General features: G+C 38.7%; 1 protein-coding gene across 3 annotated transcripts; it reads left to right on the top strand.

Annotated features, from left to right (window-relative positions):
* The first annotated feature begins 3081 nt into the window (after positions 1-3081).
* LOC105930021 (AN1-type zinc finger protein 3) lies at positions 3082-24764 on the top strand. Of its 3 annotated transcripts, none has more exons than XM_036136519.1 (6): positions 3082-3474; positions 10267-10307; positions 12182-12382; positions 14655-14720; positions 17729-17800; positions 23061-24764. In XM_036136519.1, exons 1-6 carry the CDS (start codon positions 3392-3394, stop codon positions 23213-23215), a joined length of 618 nt encoding a protein of 205 aa, XP_035992412.1. In that variant the 5' UTR covers positions 3082-3391; the 3' UTR covers positions 23216-24764. The 3 variants fall into 3 exon arrangements, with proteins under 3 accessions (XP_035992412.1, XP_021174900.2, XP_012723452.2); XM_021319225.2 differs by having other exon boundaries at positions 3084-3474; positions 17729-17947; XM_012867998.3 differs by having other exon boundaries at positions 3085-3474; positions 12182-12370; positions 17729-17947.
* The last annotated feature ends 648 nt before the right edge of the window (positions 24765-25412 follow it).

The raw sequence follows: 25412 nt of genomic DNA on the forward strand, positions 1-25412 counted from the left end.
TTTCTGAACATTAATCCAGCCATATCCTTACTGATCTCAGTCATGCCCAGCAGCTGCAGCTGCTACAAGCAACATCTAGATGCTGGCCTTGGACTGTTTAATGAACCTTTTTATATTTGCTGTCAATCTGGACCACAAGGGCTACGGCTTCATTTAGGCTGCATGTTCTGGAGTGGAAATCCTTGCCTCCCTTAACGGGTTTTAAAGGGGCTTTAAAAATACAACAAAAAAACCTAAATGGCTAAGAAGGATCACAGAAAGAAGAATAAAAAATGTTCGAAGGATGCATTTTTTTTTATCCTTGAACTTTAGGGTAACTGTTGGTTTAGTAATCCACTGTATCTGCTGCAGTTGACACGTGCCGCTCTACACCTTATTGAGCTGTCATCCAACTCAATGTCACCCTAAGATGCAAACGACACCCTCCACTTCAAATATCAACCAAAGGAGTATACTCTCAAACATAACCCCCACACATTTTCAGAAGTTTGTTGGTTCAGGCTTGACCACTTGATCGTATTTCAATAATATTACATGTTTTGTTCACATAAATCCTAATATCAGTCATTTAAAATGCAGAGTTGTTGAATTAATCTTGCGGTGATTCATTAGTACCAACACCAACTGTCGCTACATGCATGCTCGCTATTAAGGATTGCTGCTAAGTCAACGATACAATGCAGAAAACTGCCCACTGTGGCTTTGAAGAGGTGTGAATGCTGAAAGTCAATAACTTGACGCAATCTGCTAGGTCTCCTCAGATAGAAAACATTTTCACCAGTCTGTTTGTATGATTTTTATTGAACTGACTTTGTAAAGTGCCTTGAGATGACATGTATTGTGAAAGACACCATACAACCCAAACTTCTGTCTTGTTTTTTATTTTACTGTGTTCATTTTTATAATATGTCTGCAATAAAATCTCATCTAATCTATCTATCTATCTATCTATCTATCTATCTATCTATCTATCTATCTATCTATCTATCTATCTATCTATCTATCTATCTATCTATCTATCTATCTATCTATCTATCTATCTATCTATCTATCTATCTATCTATCTATCTATCTATCTATCTATCTATCTATCTATCTATCTATCTATCTATCTGTTACTAAATACATCAACAGATTTTGCTCGCAAAGGTTTGATCTTGTTGGCAACTCACTTGTTGGAGTTGTTCCAACTAGACATCTAGCCTTTCAAGAAGGTAAAATAGCACACAATATGCCAGTGATGCAATGTCTACCTAGAAATTACATGTAAAAATAATGCCCTAAAATGCCCTAAAATATTGTTGACAAACTGTTCAACACTAAGTAAACTACTTTGAATATACTTTTGATCAACAGCAGTTCCCTATTTTTCACCCTATAAATAGTTTTAGCTCATGAGCTTTTCTGTTTAGCCATGCTTTTTTATTTATTTTTATGGACAAGGCCACTGATCGAGCTACCACAGCCTTTAACTGTGTGTTTTTAAGTAGCCTTTCCCATATAAAGTACACCTGGACAAGGGCTTCAGTGTTTTTGTATCTCCCTCTGTTCTCTTAACTCAAAGTAGGCCAAAGTTGATGGAAGTGTATATTAGTCCCTCTGGATCTGCTGCTGGTTTCCCCTTATAAAAAGACGCAATAGCTTTTCGGTGTTGTCACATACTTGCTTGAAATGACTTGATGCAATCAGCTGGGCTTACTTAGGTAACATTTTATGAAATGACATTCTGAATTACACTCTGCATTATAACTAAGACTGAATTGGAATGTAACTGAATTTAAACCTGTCTGTGCAATAGTTTGTATTGGACTAATTTAATTATATATTCTCTATAACTGTGTACAAATGTATTGCATTGCCCTCGTCAATGTTCAAGTACAGTCATTTTTTTCCTTTCAGTGAAAGACCCTGAAATAACCAAAGGGACAGTAACATGAAACAAACTAAAAATTATCTGTTCAGAGGCTGAACATGCAAGTTGGTGATATGCTAGAGTTTACCTTGTTAGAAAACAATTAAACTATTCTCTGTTTGGGGGCCAGGGGATCCCACTGCTTCTCCTTAGTTAATGGATAATGTAATGTGTCACAAGTATTTGTGTCCAATGCAATTTAATAGGTCTTCCTAACTGTTCACACTTGCAAGACAAATGTTTATTTGTATACTACATTTCAATAAGAAGACAATTCAAATCGCTGTACATGAATAGTGTCTGATTATTTATTGTACAGGCTTGGCAAAACACTTTGTTAATGACTATGGGTAGCAGTAAAAAAATAAGCCATAATTTCAGTGTTTTACATTTCTAAAGTGAACATAAATAAACAAGGAGAGTTGTTTTTTTTTAAAGAAAAACGGAAATAACATTTTAGGTTGCATCATTTGTTTATTTTTAGACTAATGGAGTACTCTTCTAAAGTCAAGAAAGCTGCTTTGCCAGGCAGGATCATACCATAACTTAGTTTCTCCGAGAGAAAAAAAAAAAAAAAAAAAAGTAAAACCTCCATATTTGACCATCACATCCCACTGCTTCTCCTTAGTTAATGGATAATGTAATGTGTCACAAACATTTGTGCCCAATGCAATTTAATAGGTCTTCCTAACTGTTCACACGTGCAAGACAAATGTTTATTTGTATACTACACTTCAATAAGAAGACAATTCAAATCGCTGCACATGAATAGTGTCTGAATATTTATTGTGACTATGGGTAGCAGTAAAAAAATAAGCCATAATTTCAGTGTTTTACATTTCTAAAGTGAACATAAACAAACAAGGACGCGTTTTTTTTTTTAATGAAAAACGGAAATAACATTTTTGGTTGCATCATTTGTTTATTTTTAGACTAATGGAGTACTCTTCTAAAGTCAAGAAAGCTGCTTTGCCAGGCAGGATCATACCATAACTTAGTTTCCATGAAAAAAAAAACGTGAAACCTCCATATTTGACCATCACATAAAATACACTGACTTATAATCCTTATATTGCTCTCAACGTTTTTAATGAAACTCTCGAGCACACACGCGCGTGAGCCAAAGTTTAGTTCCTACCGCGACTCCCCCCCCCCTCCCTCCCCTTCTCTCTCCCAGTGGTTTGCTCCTCACTCCAGCTGATCGGCCCAGCCAGCCAGCGTCCCCGGTGGCCCTGTCCGTTGTTGGCTTCTCCACGGGCCCCGACTTCCATCTGAAAACTGGATTAATTTCACGTGCTCGCCGGCGGCCGCCGCTCGTGTCGGCAGAGTTATCCGTTCTAGGCCGAAAACCCCCGGGAGCAGTTAATCCGACTCCGAGGAGGGACCCGTGAAGCCCGGGCTAGCCGAACGCAGACGGGAGGCCTTCACCCCATCCGCGGATTCACCTGCTGCGCGGAGAGCCTGTCACGGCCGACCGACATGGGGGACACCGGGAGCGAGGGCAGCAAGGGGCCGAGCAACGTCAACGTTTTACCCCCGCGCTGCCCGTGTGGCTTCTGGGGGTAAGCCAGGAAATCTTCTCCAGTTTATTTTTTTCATAAATGTGTTTTTTTTCTCTCTCTCGCAACGGTTAGCAGAGGCGACTGCTACTAGCATTAGCAACCCTAACAGGAGATGAGCTGTCTTTCTTGTCATTGCCCCCCTCCTCCTCCTCCTCATTGTTTTGTAGCATTAGCTTCTAGCTAACTCCGGTTGGCCTTAATAACCTTAGCCTTTTGACGGTAGGACAGCAGGGTATGTGTGCGACACGTCCCTCGGGTAAATGGACAGGTGGGGCAGGGTTAATACGGGGGGGGGGGACTAGTTAACACACCGCCTTCGGTGAACGGTGGAATCAGAGAACTACTGAACGGCTGTCAAGCAGACCTTGAGCAAAAAAGCCACAGTCTTCTATAATTTCAATAAAAAAAATTCTATAATTTTCCCCCGTCCAAGCGCATTAGGTATAACGAATTCTGCGTGACTTAATGTTATTGCCCCATTTATAAAGTACCTCCAGAATTCCCCAGACTAATCGCACCCAGTCAATGTTTCCTCATTTTGTTTCGTTACGGGCTTCTTCCAAAATTGATTTGGGTCTGTTTCTTTCTCAAAGATCAAAGTAGCTTTTGGAAAGATGTTTTGATGCGTGTCAATCGTATATTTATATATTTTTTTTCTGCTCTCAAGATCCTTCGGGTTGGACGGGGAGTGACAGACGGCCATGTTTAGGTCTTTTCCAGAGATGCTAAATTGGATTTAGGTGTAGGCTTTGGCTGAGCCCCTCACAGTCGTTCATAGACGGCTTCTGAAGTCACTCCTTTGTTTTCTTGGCTGTGTGCTTTGGGCCACTGTGGTGTTGAAAGATGAATCATCGGTCCCAGAGCAATCTGTATTTGGTTTTCTTGTATAATCTTTCTTTCGCTGCTGTCGTCTCATTCCACATGTGGATTAGCTGCCTGGAGCAGGATGCTGCCACCACTATGCTTCACAGCAGAGGTGGTGGTGGTGCTGGTGGTGGCCAGGGAATGCCTGCTTTTCTCCAGAAATGAAGCTTGACATTAGTAGCGTTTCTGTTACAAAACATTGTCGATATTCTGCTAATTTCGATAAAACGCCTTTTCGCAATTGCGGCGTTTCCATTAAATAACAAATGCAAGTAAAACCATACATTAATACGTTTGGCTGCTTCAAGATCTTGGTAAATACTCGCATTTCTTTGCTGTTTTGAATCTAGTATTTTGGTAATTACCCGCTGTCACGAACTAAAAATAAAAAATATGCAGCCTCCTTGTGAAACCAAACATGCCGCGCCATCATGTTGCTACCACTTCCTGTCTGGTCTTCTTTGTCTGTTTCACCTGTAGTAACATCTGGTTGTTGATCATGTGACTCGTGTGATGCGAAAATAAACATTGCGAAATATGTAAATTTCGATATGGCTGAAAAAAACACCTCATCTTAGCGCAAAAACCTTTTATCGAGTATTTTCGAAATTGCCGCGTTTCCGTTAAGCAAATTAATTTTTGTCATTACAGTTTGCGAAATGGAAATGTGACTAGTGAGGCCCGGTGGCGCCGATGTATGGCAGCCTCACCTCTGTCAGTCTGCCCCAGGGCAGCTGTGGCTACTAACATAGCTCACCACCGTCAGGGTGTGAATTGGTGAACCACTGACTGTAGTGTAAAGTGCTTCGGTGTCGTCGGATTCTTAAAGCGCTATACAAGAACAAGCCATTTATCATGTATCCAGTTAGCTTCGGTTTGAGCCAGTCGTTGTAGCTCCGCTGCTCTCACCGCACACTTAGATGATGGGAGAGATCTGCAAGCAGTGAACTGCCTTACAAGTTTCTTCTGAGTTTAGCCTCAGAAGAAAGAAATAAGACCAGAGTGTATTTGGGAGATTCTTTCACACATCCCACTGAGGAGCGAAAGAGCGGGTAAGATGCAGCTATTCAGAAAGGGCCTCATTTCCGTAAGAATCGTCCACTCTCCATTTAATGTTGTTTATGGTAATGTTCAGGAAGCCTTGTGAGTTTTCTAGGTCTTCTTTACACCCTTATTACTTTAACAATGATGTTTTTTTTTAGCTAATTTCAGTAGTCTAGATTCGTCCATTAGTTTGTGCGTTTCCGTGTCAAATCCGTTTATTTTGAGTATACAGATATGTGACAGCACTAAGAGACTATAACTAAATATGACTTAGACACACATAAAAAAGTTTGTTTTGATTTCCGATTTTCACTTTGCTTCCGTTGCACATGTTTCTATTTCTATTCTAACTTGTCATTAGATTTTTGAATGGACTACACTTTTCAAAAACTGCTGTAAAATAGCAAAAATATTGCTCGGAGCCGAGTTTGTGTTTAAATATTTATTTGGACAGGGTACGGGATGATGCAAGCCTCAGCTCGGTAAACTGCAGGGCATGCTTTAGGAAGTTATCTCAACGCACTACATGGTGAGGCTAAAGCAGTTTATATCCACACGTAGGTAACTGTATTTAAAGGAAGTCTTATGCTATTCCAATCATTTTAAGTTTAATGCTGTTTGGTTTTAGTATAATATTAAGTAGAAATGATGAAGTTCCAAAAAGTTTTCTTAGCATATGACATTATATAAGTAAAAACCAACAGTTTGACCGTTTTGACATTATTTGGGTTGGTTGACGTGCTTAAAATTAATTTCTCTCTTCTGCAAGTCGTGCACTTTACTATAAATCCTTCACATTCTTCCCTGCCGGACCACATCTGTGGCAGGTAGTTTGACGTGCTTTCTCCTAATTGGAAATCATTTCCCCCTATAACGGACGCAGAAAGACGTGAGCCAGTACTTCTGTAAGTAAAGCAGGTGCGAGTGAAGAGCCGGTCCTCATTAAGCAGACTAAAGTGTCCGGTGGTCGAAATCACAGTTATGCAGACGCAGCCAACGAGGACGGCTACTTTGGAGCACACGAGGGCAAAGCTGAACGTGCATTTTTCTTCCTGAATATAATTCAAAAGAATTTGCTTCTTCGGGCTGGAGTCACTCTCTGAGAAACATGAAGGTTGTTTGGGTACCTTAAGACAGAAGGGGTTATTTTAAGTGGGCAATGAACGGGGAACAATAGGGCTGCGAGTAATATCTTCCAATTTGTTTTTGATATATAAGATGTAAAACAGACGCTTGTTTCTGTAAACTGTGTAAAATTAGGGAACTTGCTACCCAGTTGTGCCTTTCTTAATGTTTGACTTCCGCCTCAGTGACACAAACGGAGTCTTACTCATTCAAGGTCACCGTGTACGGCTGCATCTGGTCATCTGAGAGTTGAGTCATAACTGGATTTAGCTTGACAAAAGAAATATGAAACGGCTCATTTTAGGTGCTGGTTAGGAAATTACAAAGTGATTAATTAGATTTGAGTAAATCGTTTATTCAATAATTACATATTGGGGGATTGTAAAGATTTTATGAAACACATCTTTAACATAAGAAACTGCAAAAAACGTAGATTTTTTAAAATATTTTTTTTTTGTTTTTCTGCTTGATTGTGATCATGACTGAGTTTAGTTATTAGCTTCTCTGTTTAATGGCACTGACTGAATGCAGGTCACATTAGAAGCACAAAGGCAGTGAAGGGTTCAAAAATGCAACCAGTTAAAATAGCTAGAAAGTCAAATGTAAACAATAAAACTTCCAGTTTAGTCTTAAACCATTTAAATCAGAAATATAAAACTTAACTTGGCTGACTTATTGTAGCCTAAGCTGAACTCAAACCATCTTTGACCTTGACGCCAGCTTTAGTTGGCTGCAGGTTTGGGAGGATTCAAGCTTTTTAGGTTTGTTTCCTTCCTAAAGAACTGGTCAATGATAGAAAATAGTTGGAACTTTAATCATATCTTTATGGTCTCAGCAAAAATGGCTTAGCAACTGTCTTGGAAATCATCGCAGTCTTCCATTCAGGTTCTGAGTGCGCTGCTTTCTTTGGATTCCCAAATGTGTAAACCACATTACTGAAAAATATTGTGGGTTTGAACCTTTAAAACCTAGGTTTACCTTGACCACGACATGCTGAACTTAAATTTAATTATACACAACATCTGATTAAGATGATCAGTGTCATCATTTTTACTGTTTTGACAAAAAGTGGCTAAAGCAGAAGGAAAATTGATTCACACTGTAATGAACAGGAAAAAAATATGTGTTAAATGCTACACTCAAGCATCACATTTACTATTTATATCATTTTGTGTAAAAAAAGAATAATTGTCTGGATCATATTTTGCCCAGTAGTGCATCATTTATGATCTCATCTTACCGTGGGACATAAATTCTGCATAGTTCCTGTATGTGAAGCGGTAAATGTTAAATGGACTGAACGTATATAGCTTAGCGCTTCTCCAGTCATACTGACCACTCTAAGCGCTGCTAGACCATCACGCTGTAAAGGATTCAGACACGGATGACTAAATCTTTTGGTAGCTTTTTTTTTCTTTCAGCAGGTTTTTGTTAGATCTTTTTATTTCTCATTAGCTCAGCAGCGTCTTACAGAGTCAGATTTCTTTAAACGTTTATTAACATTAGTAACCCATTATGTGTCACTCAAACTGGAGATCAGAGTCTTTCCTAATTAGGCGTTCTCGTTAGCACCGGGCCAGTGGTGAAACACAGGTTCTGCTCACTCCCTCTCAGCTACAGAGTACGCTCCAGCATATTTCCTCCTCCCTCATTGCGTCCTTTCTTAACGAATCCGTGCTTTGATTGCCTCTCATTAGCAGGGTTAATAGAAGGATGGGACTGATGGCCTCGCTTGCGTGCATGAGATCTGGCGTCCGTCCTGATTTCTTGTTTCCTCTTTCCTGTATCAAACCCAAGACTATGCGCGCTGGCAAACCGCCAGCCACCTCTCTGGTTGACTGCGGCTGACCCTACTTTTAGAAATGAGGACAAAGGTGTGCAACGAAGCGCCCAAAATAAATAGAATGTGACTGATAGCAGCGACCGTCACACTTTGTGCACAGACAGTAAGGACGACAGCCAGGGAGGAAATGAGAGGAGCCTTCTCAGGAGGAAGCTGGAGCTATCTGTTGTGAAAGAGCTGCGATATTGAAACCATCAGGGCTTCTCTGGTCCACTCTCTAACAATAGCTATTTTATGTCAAAGATCTGTTTTGGTAATTAGAAGGAAGGAGCAATGTATGGGAAACTTTAAGAAATACATGGACTCAACAAAAGAAAATTTGTTTTAATGAACAGGTCAATTTATTCTTTTTTTTTTTTCTTAATTGTGATGAAATAAACTGACTGGTTAGGTGCCTGCCTTGGTGTCTTTTTGGTTTTATTTGTAACATAACTACGAACTGCTGACATTTTCTGCCATAAGCTCACTCCTAAAATCCCGCTGCTTAATCCAATCGTAGAATAAAGTTTTAATTAAAGGTTTGCGTGACGGATAATTAGAAATGCTCTAATCAAAGTGTTGTGGCCTATTTTCCAAGTCCCTGTTTTTGTAAAACTTTAAATTGCCACCAATTCTCATTACACTTTAATAACTACAATATAAGAATGTACAAGAACAGATTTCGTTTTTGTCTGGCCTTTCTACCTGATTGTACACCTGATCTCCGATTATCCCTATTCGGAGCAGAGAGTTTTGTATATATCTTCAAACAATAATAAAAAAATCACGAGTTGATATTTTCTCTCAGCCTCCCTGTTAGTTATTATTAGCTTTAGATTAGTCTTTAGATGTTCCCTATGGAATGTAGATCCTTACTTCAACTTTGCAATTTCCAAAAACCTTCCAACGTCTCCAAATCCAGCAGGTTCCAAAAAAATGGAGGAGAGTTTAAAGCTCAAAAGTATCAAACTTATTTCTTTTTAAATGACTTCTTCCATTTCTGCGCTTCCTCTAACTTTCCGCCGCCGGGTTTAAAATGCCGCACAGCTGTTTTGACGGTAGCTATTGAGGCTGACCACAGACGTACAGCCACCTAAATGAAGTCAAAGTTTAGGAAGCAATTGGGCTTTGGGAGAAAAGAAGAAAGCGCATCCATCTGTGGGTTTCTGTCATGAACCTCTTCACTATTTAAATTGTAAGAGCAAAGAAGCAACAATCTGGCCAGAATATGCAGGGTTGAGGGTACGACTCTAGTGGTGACTGTAAACAGCTGCTATGTTTGGTGTTGCTTTCGGCCCATAATCACAGGAACACCGACCAACATATATGATGTGTACCGATGTTTTCACCTGATACAATTTAATGTTTGCCACTGTTTCAATGTGTTTATGATGCTTTTATGTTTTCATGATGTAAAGCAATTTGAAGCGCCTTGCTGCTTAAAATGCGCTATACCAATAAACGGGACTTAAAGGCAATGTGTTGATTGGTTGTCTAATTTTAAACCCATCTCGCTTTTTTTTAATTCATTGTGGGGCAAGAAAAATTAATACTTTTTTTTTTGCATTGACTGATTGCCCATTCCAACCTCTTATCTGGCCTTTATATTAATATTTATAATTCTTATTAATTATTTCTTGTGTCCGTGGTTTTAATGAGCTGCTGGATGCTTTGAATCTCTCCCTGGGCTTCAAGAGGCTGACTGTTGTAGCAAAGCAAAGGAACAGCTTGACTAATTAGTCCTATAATCTTCCAGAAAGTTGTATCTGTGGTCTGAGCGTTTTGTTTGTTTCTGCCAACCGTTAAAGACTTGGGTTGTTGGTCTTGTTACTTGCTAGTGGGAAGCATTTACATTTCCTTGCATTCAATTTTCTGAATTCTTTCACAACTACTTGATTAACACAATTCCCCCCCCCCCCTTCTTTTTTTTTCTCCAGGTCGAGCAAAACTAAGAATCTCTGCTCAAAATGTTTTGCAGGTAAGTGATTCTCACATGTTTGACATGCCCTACGTTGTACTGTATTAAATGGAGGAGTACCCTAACTCGAATGTATGCTGTGAGCCAGATAATGTGAACAAAAGAACGTTCTCTAAATTGTAATGAAACCCCAGAGAAAAGCTTTTTTTTTTTTTTTTTTTTTTTTTTTTTTTTTTTTTTTTTTTTTTTTTTTGCAGATGAACTGTATAAACTGGGCCTAAGGGTGCTGCTTCAATTTTACTGTGAATTTCTTAACATCTTCATGTGAGCTTGTTTAGTTCTGCCATATTTGTCTTAAAACCTTTGGGTCAAACGGTGGCTATTGCAGTCGAATTTTCCTATTATTTCAAAAGGTACATGCTTTTGCCATCATAGCCCCATGTTCAGGTATAAAAGATTCTCATGATTCAGTCAGAAGTGATTATTGCCAGCATTGATCGTGTTTTTAAGGTTGCCATTTTACTACCTATAAGTTAGCATACGCTAGCTACTGCTTTGAACATTAGCACGTTAGCCGCGATGCTAACATCACCGCTCGGAAACTTGACCCATCCTGTGCTCCACTGCCTCAGCAGCGCTGGCTTCGGGCGTCTGATAACGCTCAGGCCCGCTTGGCGCCACAAAGCCTCCCTCAACCTCCAGTGATGATAGGGTCAGAAATCCCACCAGCGTCACTCTTCTCACTCTACATTCTTCAGTGTGTCAAATTAAGCTGCGTACCTGTCACTTTCCCTCGTCCTGACCACACCCACACTTGACCCTGCCCCTCAGTGTTTCCTGGCACTGCCCACTTTGGTGCCGTTTTTGAACATTTGTTTGGTGGGTTATGCTTTTAAATCGGGGTGAGTTGCTTCACAAAATGATCTATCAAATAAGTTGCATTTAAAATAAAATAAAAAGTTATCTCGAGTAGGGCTGAACGATTTTGGAAAATAGTCTAATTGCGATTTTTTTTTTTCTTAATATTGCGATTTAATGCGATTTTTTCCTGTTTAATTTATCATCTCTTTTTAAATATATAACTTACAAACAACAAATCAATTTGTTTCCTCGCTGTGCAGATTAGTTGCTAAAAGACCTTTTAATGTTTCTATTAATCAGAATATTGTTCAAGAGAACAGCTTTTAGTTGATTTGGACATCAATCCTTGTTGAACATAAAGTGCAAAGTCCAACCAACAAGCAAGTCTATGTATTAAACTGATTGACCTGTACTTAATGTTTTGTATGATTATATAAACACTAAAACAAGTAATACAATTAGATTATCTCACTGCTGCAACTGTCTTCCCTTCCATGTGGAAGCAAACCCACTTTAAACATTTTACCAACACTTAATGGACGTGTCCTAATTGTTGCATAGCCAAAAATTGCAGACTCTGCGATTTGGAAATTGCGTTTTTTTAAATCACGATTATATTGAAAATGCGAATAATTGTTCAGCCCTAATCTCGAGCAGTCTCTAAAGCTGTCTGCCTTCAGTTTAATGTAATTTACAGCCAATCTGTAAAAAAAAAAAATGCTCAAAATAGATTTCAAGACTAACAAAAATTGTTGTTTCTCCCATTGCTAAAATGTATTTATTCTGTCCAAAGGTTGTATTTTGGTATCTCAAGGTTGAAGATCTCCAAAACCTTTTAACATTCATCTCACTAAGGTTATAATCACATTTTCCCCACATGCCAGAAATTGTTGGCTGTTAACTAAAAATCTGTTCAAACCTGTTCTTCATCCAAAGATGCATCACAGTGCCACATATATTTGAAACGTTGCCCTGTTAACATTTCCAAAACATGAAAGTTTGTTTTTGGAATATGCAGACCGAGGCAGAAAAAAAAAAAAAAAACACATTTCACCCTGCCAATTTCTTCTTAGACACTGAGAAGAAACAGCCAAACAACGATTGTGCCCCAAAGACCTCTTCAAGCACCAGCAGCAGTCAAACGGACATCTTCTGTACCGAAACAAACAACAGCATTAGTCAGTCCCTGATGTCAAGATCCAACACTTCAGAAGAACCTCAGCCAGGAGAGCCCAGAGTGACATCTGTTCACACTCAGAATGGTAAGACCACAGGTATTGCTTTTAATTTTTTTTCTATCATGTGCTAAAGGACTATTTCTTACGGTAATCTTCTTTAAACTGTTTAAATGGTGTGAAAATCTGATTCGTCAAAAATACACAAAACATTGAAAGGGGTGCGTAATGGTGGGATAACGGCTTTCAGATAAAATATATCTTTATTGTCCCACAGTGGGGAAATTCAGCCGTGACAGTGGCAAAAACAGGTAGAATGCTCCAGAGTTACACACTAGATTATGTAACATGAATAGAACATCTTTAAGTTAAGTCGTGAAGCAGAGGAGAATGAACAAACGTATCAAAAAAGGGGAAAAACATTGAGCAATTATTAATTGGGTAAAAATGCGTGTATTATGTAAAAAATAAAGTGCAATATTCAAGTTAAATGGAGGAAAAACAGCAGGCAATTTAACCAAATCATGCAAAACCCACTTTTTATTAGCCCTTAAATACATTTTGTTGTGTACTTGGAGTCTCTAGGAGTGCAGAAAAGTTTAATGTAGTCTCTCCATGTGCTGCATTGGTCTCTTTATATTCTATTTGGGTCAGATTTTTCAATCTGTTCAGTTTTCTTTTTTCTCTATTACATTTTTGAACAATTACGTCACGGTATTCAATTGAAATTAATTCTTTTCTGCAGGGCTAAGAACAAGGTCATGGATTTCCAGCTTACCAATTTATGCCAAAATCTGCTATTTTTATTTCTTGCTTCGATTTTGTTGTGCAACCTGAAGGGTGCTGACACATCGTTTGGTTGTTGGCTGTATTAACCTAGAAAATGTATTAAGCTATCCCCCAGCATACTACAAAAATGGCCGAACAGGGTGGAGTGGAACGCTCTTCGACTTATCTGCATTTAAAGACAGCGTCAAATCGAGTTTCTCTCAGAAGCTCAGAACAGGGGCAAAAGCAACAAGAATGAGAAATTCAGAACAAAGCATTGCTGTTTCACTTTATATAGACCACAGCTGAATTATTTAAATGAAAAAAGGAAGAACTTAAAAGCATGATACGCCCCCTTTAAGTGAAGCTAAAGTACGTAAGTGTGTGATACATGATACAAAATGTTTTATTTTATTTAACAAAATCTATATGGTAATTCTCTGCTGATTGCTATGGGCTGTCTGTGGTAGACGGCTGGCAGAAGCAAGTTCAGTTTGTCCTTATAGAAAACAACAAAAGAATGATGGTAAAGGATGTCTTCTCAGAAGCAGAAGTCCGAATAGGACACCTACAATTGCCCTGGCATCCGTCATCCTTATACAGTGACAAGTTTATTTGTGGAGGCCTGTTGGGCAGAGGACAGAAAACTAGGAATAAAATTGATGCGTGGAGCTTTTAAAACAATATTTCACACTAACCCTGTCAGCTGGAAAATAACTCTGGAGAAGTAATTTGAAGCATAGATTGGAATATGCATTGTATTGCTAATCTTGTTTTAATCCCTGATTAAAAAAAACAAACAGTTGAAACAAGTTTATTGATCTGCCTAAAGTCATAAATGAAATATATTTAAGTTCTTTTTTTTAATTAACATTAGATTATGTGAATGATACATTTGTTGTTCCCACTGGTATCCGGAGAAAATTATATTATCTGCTGTGTGTAGTTTTTAGTCTCCTAACAAGATGTTAATATTTCAGCTGAGCTCAGTGGCGGTGTACACAGTTCACTAAACGGTCAAATTTGTCCATGTATTACATGTTTTTTTTTTTGGCTTTCATAATGGAAATAGCAGATTGTGGATCTTACAAAAATATTTTGTAGCGACCTTATAAAATCTCTTTTTAGCCATCTGTGGGTTGGCTTCAATCTGCAAACAGGCGGCTGTAGCATCTTTTGCTAGCTATCCATCATAGTTGTTGTGTAAAAACAAAACCTCACAGCTTAATAATGGACTCCACACTGGACAGTCCCGCTCTTTTTAGCGGGCTCTGTGTGGAAAACGGTACAAGAGTATCCGAGCAACCATGGGCAAAATGTCGAACAGCTTTTGTTTATGGTGCTTTGTGATTTTAAACCATGGCCTTTTCTGTGTAACCTAATAGTGAACCCATCTGTCTCTCCCATTCAGGCTATTCTTCATAATGTAGCAAAACATTTCTATTCACCTGTCAAGAATTTATAGAAAGTGATGTTTACAATCTGTTACTAGAAAGCAAAATGGTGTCTAAAGAGGAAAGAAACAATGCCAATATTCTTTTTCATTTATGTGCATCATTTTCTCACCTTTGCTCCGCTTTTGCTTTTGTTGTCTGTTTTTCAGGACTCTCCAACACAGATACTGTCCTGGCTTCTCTTTCCACTCCCACAAAACGTTCATATGAAACTGGTATGCTTCGGTCTCTAGTTTACGTTTTAACAAACGTTTGTTACTTCCCTTTACACGGCTAATTTTTGAGAGCCCAGTAGGATCAAGGGCGTTTGATAGATCCAAAAGGGATTTGTTTTATTCCTGGGAGTATTATCAGTGGGAATGTTGGGTTGTACATTCAGAATACGCAATTCTCATTCAACCAAGCAGCTACTTTGTTGCTAGTGTGGGAAAAGTCGACAAACTCATAATGTATTTACATTGAACTATAGCCAGGATCTATAAGCCAGGCACATGCGATGTGGACTTGGATTACAGTGGCTCTCAAAAGCACCATGATAAAACGTCATGTTTTTATGACATAAAAAAGTACATAAATCATCTGGAAACATTTTATACATATTATGCAACTTATATTCTGTGAAATTCAAGTTTCACAGAAAATTATTACAGGAAAAAAATAAAAACCTTTGTTCTTGTGAGGCAATGGTTACACCTTTTAATGTTAATTTATTGGAGCACCGTTTGATTTAGTTTCAGCATTCAGTGCACTAGTGTTCATCCATCCATCAGTTATTGTGAATCTGATTAAACAGCTATAAAGCATATTTTGCTTAAATCAGATATTGCAGAGATGGTACCAAAAGAAAATCCACTGCCTTTTGTAAACACCACGGCACACTGAAGCAGTCACAATAAGTGGAGAAAAAAATGGGACAATGGGGACATTACAAAACTGGACATTTCTAACTAATATTCAGCTTTAAATGGTTATGGAGGCTGTCAACAGGCTGACAGCAACAGTGAAGGGGAGGTGCTGGTTGTTATCTGAATGTGAAGAGAGTCTCCTGTGTTGTGAATTTTGTAGATAGACAGAATTATTTTTCTTTCAAAGGAAATCCAGGCACGGCTGAACTCTCCCAAAACCATGTGGGAGAATGTCTTTATGGTTTGATGAAACCATATTGAACTTTTTAGGGCCTCAGTTCCATGAGATCCGTTTGGTATAAACACAAGAATATGATGCCAGAAGTGAAAGATGGTGGCGGCAGGTTATAAATTGTCTGATATACCAGTCAGTCTGGGGCCCCAAACCTTTTCTACCTGAAAGCTGTAGATAAAGAGCAATGTTATATTTCAGCAACCCAGTGGTTGTCGTTGATACGGGGGACTGAGGTTCGAGTCCTGGTTGCGGTCGGAAGGGCATCCGGTGTAAAACTTCAGCCAAGTGTGTGTGCTCAAGTTGAAATAACTTGCTGTGGCGGCCCCTGAATCAGGAAGATGTTGGAATGGCTCAGCTAAAGTCCAGAACTAAATTCAACAGAAATGTTTAGAGTCGTGGACAGGAGATGTCACAATCTGATAGGTTTGGAAAACCTTTGTAATAGGGTTGGACGATATAGAAAAAAAGCATATCGATAAAATATAAATCATATTGATCGACATCGATAATTATCAACAGATTCAAAACATATATTTTAAGTGCAGCCCTGGTCATTTTATGCTGTTGCCTAATGACCTATTTTTAGATACAGAACACACACACTGAATTCAACATCAACCCTTTATACAACCAATTCTTTACCAAAACTGCAGGTCTAAAAAAACAACACATGCTCTCTGAACTCTTTGAAGGAGGCGGAGCTTGGTGACTGAGCTTTCTTGACTCTGCGTTTGTGATTGGTTGGGAGGATGTAATGACAGTAATATTAACCTACATGGCTAGAATGTATAAGGAAGGAAAACTGTTATTTTATTGAACTTTTTATCTACCCTTTTTTCCTATCATATATGTCTATCGATCAATATCTATTATTATTGAATTACCATCCGGCCCTACTTTGTAAGACAAAGTCGGCAACCAAGCCTTCCATCTTCTCTTGGGAGCTAAGGGAAGATACCCTGATAGACCCCAACCATAGAAGACTGAAATAGTGCAGAAATTGAATCAAATGTTGTTTTTATTTTTAGTTCAACAGCTTCTATAGTTATTCATCACCGTCATGGTTTTTTGGTCAACCAAATGTATGTAATAAGTTAAGAGAAACAAGGCGACATAAACTAAGACAGCTTTGGGGGGGAGTAGGCAGGTCTCTCCCTGCTGCGTGCAAATATGCTGATATCCTATCTAAAATTACAGCATGATGTGTGCGTAAGGGTTAAACACACATTCACATGTAGCATCATTTCAGGTCTATAAGGTTGAGTCTGCCGTGTTTAAAACCTGAATCCACTTTATTGTGCTGTGTGTGGTCCAAATTAAAGCCGTTTTCAGTTACCGAAATGCCGTAGCTTCGAATGTAATTTAAACTAAATGTAAAAATTATATAGATGGCCAACAGCAACACACAAGTGATGGCATGATAGCAAAACTCGGGCGGAGAGGAAGCCATTTTCCACAGCTTGAAACCGCACATGTACAGACTCACACGCTCGCATGTATAGGGGATCGATGAGACAGGCTAGTGGGACGGGGAGGGGGGGATGTCTAACTGTGCTGCATGGCCTAGTTCTCAGAGATTTATTGAGTGCTGATCTGCATTTTGGCAGGGCCGGGGAAAAAGTCTGCTGGATTGATGAGAAAAGCTGAGTTGAAATTCTAGCCAACCAGCGGAAGCTTGCTACAGGCTCCTACTGTCCCTCTTGTCGGGCATGTAATCTAAAACAGGAGACCTATTAATCTTGCTTTCTCTCTCCTTCTTTTTTGACACCAAACCAGGTTTTCCTTCTCCCAGTATAGTGAATGGTTGTTAAATCATCTTTAAACCATTTTAGATTATTAAATAAGCTTCAAGTATGTTTGTTTGTAACGTAATCACATCAGTTTTTACTTGTAAGGTCATCAAGGGGTGTTTTTATACTTTGTTTTATTAAACTTTAAACCTTTGCTGTAATAAAAGATGCTAAATCAAAATTGTAAATTTAACAGAGAATTCCTGGAAATGCAGTTAATATTAAATTCTTATAACAGTTTATTTTTCCCTATCTTGTCTGCTTCATATGTGCACATTTTCCTGTGTCTCAAGCCTCAGAGTCAGAAAGTGACTCTTCACCTGAGAAGCGAGCGAGAGTGGCTGAGGTCCCGGAGGGTGAGGAGGGTGAGGAGTGTTCATCGTCGTCATCATCATTGTCATCTTCGCCATTTTCTTCTCGCAGCGGCTCCAAACAGCGGAGCCGCAAACGTTGCCATCGCTGCCAAACTAAACTGGAGCTGGTACAGCAAGAACTGGGCTCCTGTCGATGTGGTATGATGACACTATGAGTAATATGATCCACACAGATACATTCATGCTTGAACAGACTGATTCACACTGTTATTAAAGGTGCATTGCGCAAGTTTTAGGATTTTAGCTGACGTCTGCCCCCTCTGGTGACAAGTTGAAATAACACCAGTGTTGTTGCATGCGTTAGGACTTCACAGGTTTTTATTATTTAAAAAAATAATAATAATTGTGGCGTAATGTCTTCTGAGGTAAGAAAATTATAAATATTATTTTGTCATAGAATATATAGAAATTATATTTTATATTGAACAGAAATGTTTCATATTGAGTCAATACTATCCTATCATTCTCTGAGGAGGCTGATGCTTTCTGACACAGTGGTGCTGTTGCCAGCACATTTTCAGATCTCTCCTCCGTCGATTTTATTAATTTTCAAAATGGCATCTTCACTTCTTTTTTTTTTTTTTTTTTTTTTCTTCTCGAGGCCACCCTCGTCCGGCCTGCAAACCCCGCCATGACCGCAGGTAGGTCTAAGCTTCTCAGTGGGGTTTGCAGGCAGGACGACGCAGCAGCAGATGTCTGTGAGACTGAAGTGGAAAGGGAGTCACGGTTCCGCCAGTTCGCCAATAACAGAAAAAAGATGAGCGAGCCAGAGCATGAACGCCATAGATTGTTACCAAGAGTTATCAAGTTGTTGGTTGGCATTGAGGCCGAGTTGACTGGATTTACTATTTCTGCTGAATGTGCGCTTCTGACGCAGCAGATACAAATTTTGTCAGAAGTAAAAGATCTATGTCACAGCATCTTATGTGTTTAGCAAAAACAGGGCCAACTGCCGGCCCCTTCACATTCCCAGGGCCGAACGGAGCTCCCTTCATTGATTGAAAGCTGCCCCGATATTTACTTTTTTTTTTCACCAATCCCTTTACGTCGCACTAGACATTGTTTCTTTAGTCTTGTGTGGAGTCTGTGATAGGGTCTGGCCAGAGCTTGTTGTTGGTCTTTCGTATATCTCTAAAACAGTGGATGTTCTCTAATGCCTCAGTGGCAACGGAGACTCTCAACAAATTAACAGTTTATCAACAGTTTCACCCGTTCAACCATCAACTGTTTAATCCGCTTGAATGAGAGCGAGCAGCGGGTGACACACGTACATGCTTGCCCAGAGGATTTTTATACACAGCAGGCGATTGTAAGGGCATATATGGGAAAGAAAATAGATAATATTTTATTTTGAAACATGCTCAACTTGCACAATGCACCTTTACGTGTACATATAGCACAGTATATACGGGATAAGTCTGAATGTGCAGTTTGTTACATTTCCAGCAAGTGATCGTATGAATGATGGAAACTGGAAGTGGATTTGTGTATTTGTCAAGATTACATTTTTTTTTTTTTTTTTTAGAATCCAGGCAAAGGTGAATCAATACTATGACTGAAAGGGAAAGATTGATTAGAGCTGATCAAAAATAGTAAAGATTTAAATTTACTATTCAAAAATGCATATTATTATCCTAGATAAACTTGCTGGTTTAAGTTGATAAAACCTTAATATTGTTAATGGAAGAAAAACAAAACTCAGCCTTATACAAAATGTACACTTAGGTTCACACTGCAGGGAAATGCGGCTCGTATCCCGAGCTTTTCACCCCCAAAAAATCCAATTTGTGTCACTAATTTGGTACTAATTCGGACCCGTATTGGATATTGGACGCTCATGTTGCATTTTATCCATCTTTGACGTCACTCTCCAGTCTCTCACTACACATCCACACACAGCAGCAGTTAGCGCTCCACAAAAGACCGTTGTTAATAGCTCTGCTGTTTTTTTTCTCACCCTAATGCATCTTGCTATGATGTGGTCCTAATATTGTCGGCTCCCATTGCTCAACAGCATTCTATTAATAGGAGAAAAGGAAAGATGCCGGCCGGTATCTGCGTTTTTTTTTTCTTTTTTTTTTCTTTTTTCTTTTTTTTTTTTTACAAAACTTTATTGAACACTTCTAATGGTAAATGTTTTGTACTTGTATAGCGCTTTAACTAGTCTGACGAACTCCAAAGCGCTTTACACTACAGTTCAGTCATTCACCAATTAACACACATATTCACACCCTGACGGTGGTGAGCTATGTTAGTAGCCACAGCTGCCCTGGGGCAGACTGACAGAGGCGAGGCTGCCATACATCAGCGCCACCGGGCCCTCTGACCACCGGCAGCAGGCAATGCGGGTGAAGTGTCTTATTCAAGGACACAACGACGAAGACAGTCAGAGCGGGGGATCAAACCGGCAACCCGCCAATTGCAGGACGAGCTCCCTAACCTCTGCGCTACTGTCTAGAAACAATTACTTTCATTCACCATTACTTGCGTAAACAGTGAACTGCTCTGTGATGTCTCCTCCTGTTATCTGCGCATGCGGGTCGCTTTGCAGTCTTGAACCTTTCAGATAGAAGACTGATAATAGTAATTAATACTACTATTAATTTTATAGTAGTATGAACGGCTACCTTAAAAAAAAAACATTAAAAAAAAAAATCTGATATCAACAAAAAATTGGAATTGAGCATCAAGACCTGCAGTGTGAACGCAGCCTTAGTTGACAATACAGCGTACGATGTGTACAAAAAACATTAAATGCAGCCAAATCTCAAATGGGTGAACAGTCCACTTTCTGACACAGTCGCACAAACCTTGATGGATTTTGAAATTCTGTCTCAAGACTAATTTCCTCTGAAACATGCACTTAAGTCCAGTGAAACAATTCACAGTAGTCTGGACAAAGGGAACTCCTGTAGGTGAAGGGTCAAATTGAAGGTGTGTGCGCAGTTCGTATTATCTGCCTCAAAGATTTTAAATTAATTTACATTGTCTTATTGAAAGTTTTAATTACTGGTTATGAATCTGCAGAAGAGGAATTTAACTTTTGCTCTGCCATTTATTGTTGTGCTTTTGTTGGCCTATAGGGATCATTGCAGAAAGCTTGAATGTTTCTCATCGCTAACAAAACATAAGCCAATTACCACAACCCCTAATGCAGTCTAAGCCAATACTTGGCTTCCTAATCAACTTGTTTGCATACAAATTAAAGTACTTAAAAAGTCAAAGCTTCTTGCTATTTAAAGACCAATCTCCTTATACCAATGCAATAATATCCAAATTGGAAATTGACTTCTCCCCTTCCTTTTTACACCCGCAGTTGTCTAATGCACTGGCCATCAATCCCTAATAGTCTAATGCTTACTATGAAAACATGGGGGAAAAGTGGAAATGGTGGCAATTACAGTAATTTCGACTGTTGCAGTCATTTCAGATTATTTTGCTAATAGTCCTGGTAGAATGAGCTGCCGTGTGTAAGCCAAGAAGATCTGAAAATGAGTTGAAAGCATGAATGCATTTCAGATTGTAAATGGGCTAGAAAAGAGCCCTTCAGCAGAGAAAGTGATCCAGTGTTGTCACACTCGGTAGGCATCTGCTCCGCGCGCTTTGCCTTCAATATTAATCTTTCTAAGTATTAGTATGACACAAGGGAAGGGCTCGGGTATTAAATTGCTAATTAAGTCATTAGTTTTGACATTAGGGGCTAAAAAACCCGGCAAAAGAAATCATTCTGGATCTCGTTGCTATTAGAATATCTGACTCGCAGTTACAAATGTACCAGGTCCACGAGCAGTAACTTAAGTCAATTTAAATAAGTGCATAAAAGTTTAGTTAAAGAAAAACGAAACCATTTTTCTTTCAGTTAAAAACTGAAAATTGTTTGAACTATTTTAAGGTTTATGTTTAGAAAGAAATACCTGATCTTTCCTGAATACGGGTTCATCGTAATCATTTAGAAAATCACTGAAAGGTATTATTATCTTTTAGCATTTAGACTTAAAACACAGCGACCTGTATGTTGTACAGATCTCACAGGGAGATATAGTTTAGTTCAGTTTCTGTTCAATTTGATTTGTAAACCTTATTTCTTCAGAACATTTTAACATTATACTTTAGCAATTTAACCAAATAGATTTTAACACAGAAATTCAATGTAGTTCTCATATTTTACAAAAGATTTGCATCCTCCATAAGTAAGGAAAGCCACAAAAGGTCATTGCTTAAAGAAGTTGGTTGTTTACCAGCTGCTCTAACCAAGCCCATTGAAGGAAGGTTAAGTGGAAGAACAAAGTGTTGTAAGAAGAGATGAAATGACAATTCAACCTTTGATTCTATTGTCGTTTACTGAAAGGATTCCTGTACTTACCCTTTAATCAATGTGTTTTAAGCAACAGCAAAAGTAGTGAAAGTTTATACTACATATTATGTAGTTTGAGTCACTTCGTTGGTAGGGTTTGGTTGGGATTCAGTGAAAAAGTTTCTGTCTAGCATCCAAATACAGCGGTCAGGGAGGACAGACTTGTTGCATTTAGATTTTTGCTTTTTTTTTTTCATTTTTCTGAGTTTAGTAATTTTGAAAACCTAAATCTAATTAAATATAATCTTTGAAAACTTGTTACTTGTTGACACACCTCATCAAAGTACATTAACCAATTACATAAAAGTGCAAGGACAAAGTAAAGTACAAGTACATTAAAACAATTATTTTATTACTTTATTTATTGTGAGTTCAATAATATTTGTAAGGTACTGAATCAACTTATAGAGGTTAAAATGTCAAGAGTTTGGTGATTTTTGCATGTTTGGTTTGTGATTTGAGGAAAATTGGCTCCTATTGCTGCTTAACTGTCTGCCTGGGACTTCGTTCCTTTGTGCTGTCTTCATACGGGTTTTAATTGCATTGCAGCCAGATGTCAAACTGGGCTTTTAATCACCCTTTGTTGAAAGGCAGCAGTGTTACGATGCATATTACGGGAATAATCTCCGACGAAGGGAGCGCCAACAATACTTTCTGATCCTTTCGAGCGTACTATACTAGGATTTATTACAGTAGTGAAGTCATCGAAATAGAGGATTGATTAATAAAGTCAGAATAGGAAACAAGTACAATGCATCTTATTTGCTCATATAAAGTATAATAAATATAAAACCTGCTGTTTTGCAGTATTAAGAAGTAGTGCTTTGTTTTGATTTTGAACAGAGTAAATTTACCCCTCCCTCTCTCGTGCCAACAACCCCTCCCCTTGCTGTCCAGGCTTTATCTTCTGCATGCTCCATCGTCTTCCTGAGCAACACGATTGTCTCTTTGACCACCAAGGGCGCGGGCGTCAGGAGGCTGTGCTCAAGATGGTCAAGCTGGACCGCAAAGTGGGCCGCTCATTCCAGCGCATCGGGGAGGAGTGTTCGTGAGCAGCCGGAGGAGCCTCGGCTTTCAGACGGTGTCTTGGCGCTAACAGGGATATGATTTTCCTCCTCTTCTTTAATTCTTCAGGGTTTTTCACAAGTTTTTCTTTTTTTTTTTTTCTTTTTTTTGTAGTATAAAAACCTGCATTTGGTCTATTTTAAGATTGGCTCTTGTTAAATTCTCCCCTTACTCTTATCCTGATTGTCTCCTGCTCCTCTTGGTCTAATCATTTCCATTTTGCTAAGATGCCTATTGGGGGGAGGGAAGCAGATCCAATGATGGGAACATTTTAGCAAAATGAAATTGAAGTTTTTTTTTTTGAGGAGCTCTTGACTACAAATCTACGACTGGTGTGAAAGTATATAAAGGGATGTCAAGATGAAACGCAATCCTTATATTTGTGTTGGAAACCAGACTGTACTCTTTACCTCAGAAAAAAAAAAAAAAAAAAAAAGAATGATCAGGAGGGGAAAGAGTTGGTCATCCTTCTTGCACACTTTGGCTTTGGCGCTGTTTCTAGACTCTGCTCTTTACCTCAGAATCCAGACCAGAGCTGCTTTGTACCCTGCACCAAGTACGGACTTTGTGAGGCTAACCAGTTAGCCGGCCTCTGTTCAAGTCATGTCTAACCCACACTGGCCATCCAGCTCTTATAACTCTAAACCCTTCAGAGAGACAAACGGCTGTTAGTCACCCACCTCAGAATATTCAAAGCTCACCGTGCCCTCACCCTCCCACCAGCTTGCCTCCTTTCTCTCTGCTCTACAGAACACCATTTAATCATTTGTTTCTAGGTTGTTTCAAACTGAAGGTGCTTCTGCAACAGTGGACTTAAAAAAAAAAATATGTGTCTGGACACCAACGGTCCATAATCAGGACCTGCAGACTTTGCCGGATGCGAACACATGGGGACAGCAAACTCCTTGTTCTTGGATTATGACTTCAGTGTTGGGAAGGGGCTATGTTTTTTTTTTTTTTTCTCAGTCCTCTTTTCCTGTTCTTATCTTTCACATGTAGGCATTTCTCCAAATCTGTGTTCTTTAATAAAGATGTATGAGGCTTTTTTTTTTTTTTTTTTTGTCCTTGTATACAATATTGAGAGACTAGTTTTAAGGGCATAAGAGACGGCGCACTAATGAGAAATGTCTGGACCTGGACAGTTTGCATCCTTATCTACTGAAGACATTGAAGCGAGGACTGAAGATGCATGAAGCAACTGAGAGGTTCCCATTTTGGACTGGATTGTTTATTCAGGTCTTACCATTCATGCTTTAGCCCCTTCACTGCTGGTTAGTTTCAAGGCCTGCATTAAAACAAGATACCTTTGACTTTATTTTTTCTTCCTTTAACCAATATATCAATGTTCCTCAATACAAGATTTGATTTTCCTTTAGCAGGATGTTCAAGTGCACCTTTCTCACATTTTCCCCTGCTTTTATCATTTAGCTTGTTTTTTTTTTCCTTTCCCCCACCTTGGTTTGCTGTAACTGAGGGAACAACTGTGGTGAGCAAGGTGTTTGAAATAAAGAAAAAATGGCTATAGTTGCCTTTAAATGAATCTTGTGTATCTTAAAGAAAACCTTGTTTAATCTCTTTTACTTTTTGGACTTAAGCATTTGGTTGTGATGTGCTTAAAAATAGAAAATGAATGTTAAAGATTTTATTATATATATATATATATATATATATATATATATATATATATATATATATATATATATATATATATATAATAAAATCTTGGTTTCTTTTGCATTACTTTTCTGCTCCCACTTTCCTGTTATTTTACTGATTAAAAAATAAACTGGGTTAGACAAAAGTATGGTAATCTCTGGTATGCTTGCTCCCAAGACTTCGATGTGGTTACATTGAGCATGAAATTCTTGGCATAATGTGTATTTTAAGCAAAAGCAGGACGAGTCCAGATGAGGCTGGTTGAGTCTTCCTGCAATCTGCTGGCTCCCTTGAGTGTTCTAATATATTTCTAGTTTTTTATAGCAATATAAATGTCTGTTTACGGCTCACAGAGGGCTGCTATAAAGCTTCTGTAATTCACTTACCATTTTTGCTCGTGCGCACGCTTATGTGTGGAAATCCATCCACGCTAAAGGAGACTTTTAACTAAAGTCGCTTATGTTTGGCACGATGAGCCTGGGAGGTGGGCTGCACTAATTAATATTATGGGGAAAAAAACTGTTTTGC

Source organism: Fundulus heteroclitus, chromosome 4 (genome assembly GCF_011125445.2).
Source record: "Fundulus heteroclitus isolate FHET01 chromosome 4, MU-UCD_Fhet_4.1, whole genome shotgun sequence".
NCBI classification, from domain to species: Eukaryota; Metazoa; Chordata; class Actinopteri; order Cyprinodontiformes; family Fundulidae; genus Fundulus; species Fundulus heteroclitus.